Here is a 6115-nt window from a genome sequence, read left to right on the forward strand (position 1 = left end):
CACACGTTGACATTTTTTTTTCAAATGTGTATTGTCATAATTCATTTGCGCTCTTGGGTGTTGGTTGTAATGTATTTGTTGTGAAAGACCAATTTGAAAATTATAAATAACAAGCTAGGAATTTGAAATATTAAAAAAAAAAAAAAACAGTTTGGTGGATGTTCGGAATGCTCATCCTTAAAAGCATTTCATGAAGCGTTCGAACGTGTCTCTGTTGTTGAATTGCGACTTGACGCTTACGATTTATTTTTCCCCCGATGTCACAATTGACGACAACCTGTAAAATTCTGCGACAAAATCCTCGTCTGTTTTGTTTGCCGAATGTTTAAATCAAGCTGTGAGGTGTCTCAACACAAAAACGACACTGAAACTGTAAACACAGTAAACCGCCTTCGTCCCTTATCATCATCATCATCGTCGTCGTCATTTTTTTTTTTTTTTGCATTGACAAACAGAAGCAATTTAGTCAGCTAATTAATCGACCATTTTAAGTGCCCGAGTGTGTGAGCAAGACACACAATTGGCATATTATTATTATTCATTCATTCCTGCAGCTCACTGCGACACACACACACACACACACACACACACACACACACACACACACACACACCTGCGCGCGCGCACACGCACACTCGGCGACTGGTGTACACTAACAAAGGAGCTCTCTAATTGGACCGAGACATCAGGAGGTGTCAATCAAATGTCTTTACAAAGCGACAGTCTCTTCCAAAAGCCATTATACACCAGCACACACTGGGGAGCTGTTCGCAGCGCGCGCGCCCGCGCACATACACACACACACACACACACACACACACACACACACACATATATACACTCCCCATGCAGTGGGAAGGGTCGTAATGAGATGTTGGTGGTTTGATCGCACACCTTGAGGCCAAAAGAAAATGTTCTCACAGCTTTCAACCTGCGCGTGTGTGTGCGCGCGTGTTGAGGAGAAACAACACGTGCGCGTACACACACACACACACACACACACGACAAAAGAGACTGAGTTGTCCTTAGGAAGAGGAAGAAGAAGACGGGGCGAGGACATCGACACGATGTTGTGTTGGGGGACACGTTTCGCGCCGAGGACATGAAAATAGTCCTGTTGGAACTTGTTGGCGAGCGCAAAAGACCACCGAAACATGCGACGCGTACGTTCGCAAATGAGCCACGGAGTTGGAGGGCGACCAGTCCCCGCTTCGTCCCGACATTCTTGCGACCAGGCCGTTTTATGGCGCATACGTGCACTGACGTTGACCAGCGTCCAATCCGTTGGCTGTCCAAACACGTCATGGCAATCAAGTATCACGTACAACTTTATTGTCAAATGTGCTGTATGATAGCACATATGAAATTTCCTCCCTCTTAAACAGACAACAGACAAGAAGAGGAGCCGCTGCGGGTGCCCCGCGCCGCCATCAAAAGAGCACTTGACATAATAGGACAAAATAATACAATGTCTGAGACCACTCTTTTTATTTTTTTTGTCCATATAAGTGCGCTGACATTGACGAGCGACCGCTCAATTGTCAGTCCATACATACACTGACATTGTCTTGTGACCGGTCTGTGTTTTTCCCTGACCTTAACTGGTGACCAGTCCATTGTTTGACCATACATATGTGCCTTTACATTTACTGGTGACCAATGCATTGCTTTTCTCCACCTGCACTGCCACTGTCTGGTGACCTTTTCAGATGCTCACCTATATAAAGTCACCAGGAGCCACATAAACCTTTTGATATCCATAATGACGACAAATGCGACAAGGGTTTTAAGCTAACGGCTTGCCAAATTCCTCAATTGGGTATGAGTGTTAAAAAAAGAAAAAAAAAAAGAAAAAACAGACCAAACAATGTTTCGTATCTTGAAAAAGGTGAGTTGCTGTCTTGGCATGATTAATATGTCCTGTGACCATGGGGGACACGTTTGAATGAAGAACACACACACACACACACACACACACACACACACACACGCACGCACACACACGCACACGCGTGTGATCGAGCGCAGTCCGCTGCCGACCGATCCGATAATAACCTCCACACAGATCTTGGTGAAGGAGGAGATGGCGCCCATGCATGTGTGCTTGTGTGCTGACATGTGACATGTGAGGTGGTAGAAGATAATGAAAGTGCACGTCTCTCAGCCGGCCAACAGGTGGAGTGGGGCGGGACGGTGTGGGGGGTGCTGTCCTCCTACTCCCTCACCTAGCTGAGAACACGTTACATGTCACACATGTTCTCCGACATGCACGTCTTCAAAGAACAAGTGGACTGCCATACGTGCACAGATAAAAAAAAAAGCATGCAAACCTTGTGGAAGGACGTAACTATTCCCCCGGACTTTGTGGGACATGTTTCTCCCCAAAATATTTTTCGTCCACTAGCTTAATGCTAACATATAATGCAAAGCGACATACACGAGCGAGCAAATTTAGCATCGATGTTCGGGTAATTCGAAACATTGAAACAATTTCTTGTTCATCCACGAGCGAACACAGCAACGCCAGAGAGACCAACATACGGTCGAAACTAGGATTGTATTGATGAACAAACAAATGAGGGAATGAGGTCTCACGCTGAATGTGTTTTTCTTACAGATGTAACCCTTGTGCTGCAATTTCTACGATGTTTGTAACACATGGGTTACCCCATATGTTACAATTTCTACAATTTTTGTAGATTTTTGCGTATTCTTCATCACGTCATCTTTAAATCAAAGACACAGCATAAAAAGTGTGTGATATGAAATATTCCAATTCATGTTTTATTGATATAGATTTATATTTATGTTTTGGTCATAGCACAATACCGCTTTTATTGTCCATAGAGGGCAAAAATACAAAGAAAAAAATAAGAACTATATGTGTATGTATAGCACTGATGCCACTGAACATGTCGAGTGGTTGAAAGTGAAATAAATATTCAGGAATAATACTTTTACAATTTTTGTAAAATTGTATGTGGCGTTATATAAACTTATTTAGATCGACTGCAGCACATGGATTAAACAAGTCAGAGGAAGGAGAGCATGGAGTTGTGTGTCTCTCTCTCCCTCTCTCGGTGCGTCGGTGTGTCCCCCAGCGTGAGAGACAGGCAGGCCGGCTGCGCCTGTCCAGATGTGCGGGATTCTGATATTTTTGCCTCCTCCGCACACCGTCTGGCTAATTAACATCACACCTGCGTCTAATTGGCTGAATGAGTTTGTTGCAAGGCCGCAGAGGTGGACGCGTCAAAAATCAACATTGTAATAAGACGCTCTTTATCTGCGTATTCACACTGCTAAAACGACAGCTATCATTCAATGCCATGATTACCTGGTGGCAGTCTCTAAGAACTGCAGTTTCACAGACATTTATTTTTTATTTTTAGTTATTATTCATTCATCTACCGTTTTTGTATGTTTTGTTCATGACTTCTGCTTTTCATTTTTCAAGAATGGTTTTTGCATCCATAAATTACATGATGTAATGATCTGGTAAAAAGCGTGTACTGGAATACACGCCTAAATTGAAACTGTCATTTGAATTCATGCCAATTTCATGCACATCGAAATGAAAATTCGATCACTTTTTAAACTAGAAATTGTTTTATCAAGAAGGAGAAGAAGAAGAAGTAGTCGTAGTAGTAGTAGGAAATTCGATCACTTTTTAAACTATAAATTGTTTTATAAAGAAGGAGAAGAAGAAGAAGTAGTCGTAGTAGTCGTAGTACTGTAGTCGTAGGAGTAGTAGGTAGTAGTAGTAGTTGGAGTCGCCGCGGCCGCCGCATTTCGTAGTAGAAGAAGAAAAGGGCGGAAGTGGTCGTCGTTCCTTTGCGGCTGAACGCGAACGCTTCTCTCCGTCAACATCTCGTTGGAACGAGTAGCAACATGAACAACTGCAGCGATGTCGACTCGTATGAAATCGAGGAGCCGAGCGACGAGGAGAGAGCAGCAAGCAGGTTATTCGCCAACTCGTCTTGCGTTTTTGTTAGTTGTAGCTTAGCCCAGCGCTAACCTAGCCGCCGGCTAACATGTAAACAAGCAACACGCTTTCGGGGTTTCGACTTCTGCCGCCGTTGGCTCCAAGTTGTCGAAATCCGGTGTATATGTGTGCACTTGTCACCTCGCCTTTTCAAGCAGTGAAACGTCTGACGGGTTCATTGATCTCTTTTTGATTAATCCCTTCAACTGGTTGCCAGCCATCATCACGCCACATTGCGGCACGATTTTCAATTTCCCCCGTTGTCTGTGCTTCTGTAAACATAATACATTTGGTGTGGCGAATTTAAGAAAAGGTAAATAGAATATAAGTGTGTGTATATATAGTTTAGACAGTGTATATATGTTCCAACCAAGGTTGCACTGATGAAGCACTTGTATTTTTTGCGGTAGTTCGGAGGACGAGCTGGACGTGCTGCTGAGCGGCACCCCGGAGCAGAAGAAGAAGCTGATCCGAGAGTACCTGACGGGCGAGAGCGAGTCGTCCAGCGACGATGACTTTGAGAAGGAGATGGAGGCCGAGCTCAGCTCCACCCTCAGGACCATGGAGAACACCTGGGCGCCCGCTCGCACAGGTCCGCATCGTAACCGCCGCCCCCCCGATATCGAGTCTTGAAGGCGCATCCCAATGTTTGGCCATAAAAACAAAACCAAACCCTAAGTGCGTAATGTACCAAATATGGAATGAATGAGATCACGCCCCTTTTTGATCCCGTAATGCAAGCAACGATACATACGTTTTGAAACTCGAGACGCTTATTTGATTGAATGCAGTGAGAGCTCTCTCTTGTGGACAAAGCTCCTTCTGCGCCGCTCTGACATTGACGGAGTTGCCGAATGAAAGGCGCCTTGAGGCCACTGCGTCATTGTGTCGGGCTACCCAAAGGTCACTGATGCCAGGACAGAATTTGAATGAATGAATGCACGTTCCCTTGTTTGCTTCTATTTCTGACACTACCGATCCACGTCAAATCCAGCGGAAGGTTCCGGAAGCGGAGTTGACAGCTCAACGCGTTCCGAGCCTCAGACGTACGACAAGATCTACTTTGACTCCGACGAAGACGAAGACGACAAGCCCAGTAAGAGCAGCAAGCCATACAACCAAAGGAGAGAACAATAAATATCAGCCTTGCTTTGGGCACCTTCTCCAACAAATATAGATACTCTGCGTATATTTTTAAAAATACTTTGGAAGCATTATTTTGCCCGCCAGCCAAAATGGGGCTTTAAACACAGGACTGCGCACAGGCGGTTCCGCCGGGCGGCGCGTCCTGACCAATGACGAGCTGCTGTACGACCCCGACGCCGACGAGCGGGACCAGGCCTGGGTCGACGCCAGGCGGCGCGGGTAAGAGCGTCCGGCCCGTCGCCCCGGCTTTGAACACGTTTGTGGTCACGCTGGCTGTCCCCGCCCACCTGCAGGTATCACAGGAAGCGCCCGACGACGCTTGCTCACTCGCGGCGCTTGCAACCCAAGAGTCTTCCCAGTAGCGACGCTGTCCTCAACTGTCCCGCGTGCATGACCACGCTTTGTCTTGACTGTCAGCGGTGAGAACACACACACACACACACACACACACACACACACACACACACACACGTACATCTACACGTACGCATAAACACTTGACACAGACAACACGGGCACATGTCCAGTGGATGTCTACGAATGCACTCACACACGCGCAGACGTACATTAAGCACACGCGTATGAACGTGCGCACGCTCACTCTTGCCTGCACACGGGCAGATTTTGATGCACGGGTCTCCACGCAGACACGAGAAGTACCGCACGCAGTACCGCGCCATGTTCGTCATGAACTGCAGCGTGAACAAGGAGCAAGTTCTGCGCTACAAGAAGCAAGCGGACAGGACGTCGCGCAACAGGAAACGCAGGAAAGATGACGCGGCGGCGCCCGTCGGGATGGATGAGGACGAGGTTTACTATCCGGTGCGGTGCTCCGAGTGCTCCACAGAGGTGGCCGTGCTGGACAAGGACGACGTCTACCACTTCTTCAACATTCTGTCCAGCCACTGCTGAGTTAGAGAGCATCTCGGGAGGACTGTTGCTTCCGGACTGTTCCGCAGCAGCTTGAAAGCTTCTGTTACCCCCCCC

At 46.9% G+C, this 6115-nt stretch overlaps 1 protein-coding gene across 1 annotated transcript in view; it reads left to right on the forward strand.

Moving 5' to 3' along the window:
- Positions 1-3783: 3783 nt before the first annotated feature.
- The window catches only part of eapp (e2f-associated phosphoprotein), a 3704-nt gene continuing 1372 nt past the window's right edge, over positions 3784-6115 (forward strand). Inside the window, exons 1-6 of the mRNA XM_019878796.1 lie at positions 3784-3959; positions 4393-4574; positions 4977-5078; positions 5248-5347; positions 5422-5547; positions 5776-6114. Of these exons, the coding sequence (XP_019734355.1) occupies positions 3889-3959; positions 4393-4574; positions 4977-5078; positions 5248-5347; positions 5422-5547; positions 5776-6040 (846 nt within the window). The 5' untranslated portion in view covers positions 3784-3888 and the 3' untranslated portion in view covers positions 6041-6114. The remainder of the gene's footprint in view (positions 3960-4392; positions 4575-4976; positions 5079-5247; positions 5348-5421; positions 5548-5775; position 6115) is intronic.

Source organism: Hippocampus comes, unplaced genomic scaffold (assembly GCF_001891065.2).
Source record: "Hippocampus comes isolate QL1 unplaced genomic scaffold, H_comes_QL1_v1.1 scaffold295, whole genome shotgun sequence".
Classification (NCBI taxonomy): domain Eukaryota; kingdom Metazoa; phylum Chordata; class Actinopteri; order Syngnathiformes; family Syngnathidae; genus Hippocampus; species Hippocampus comes.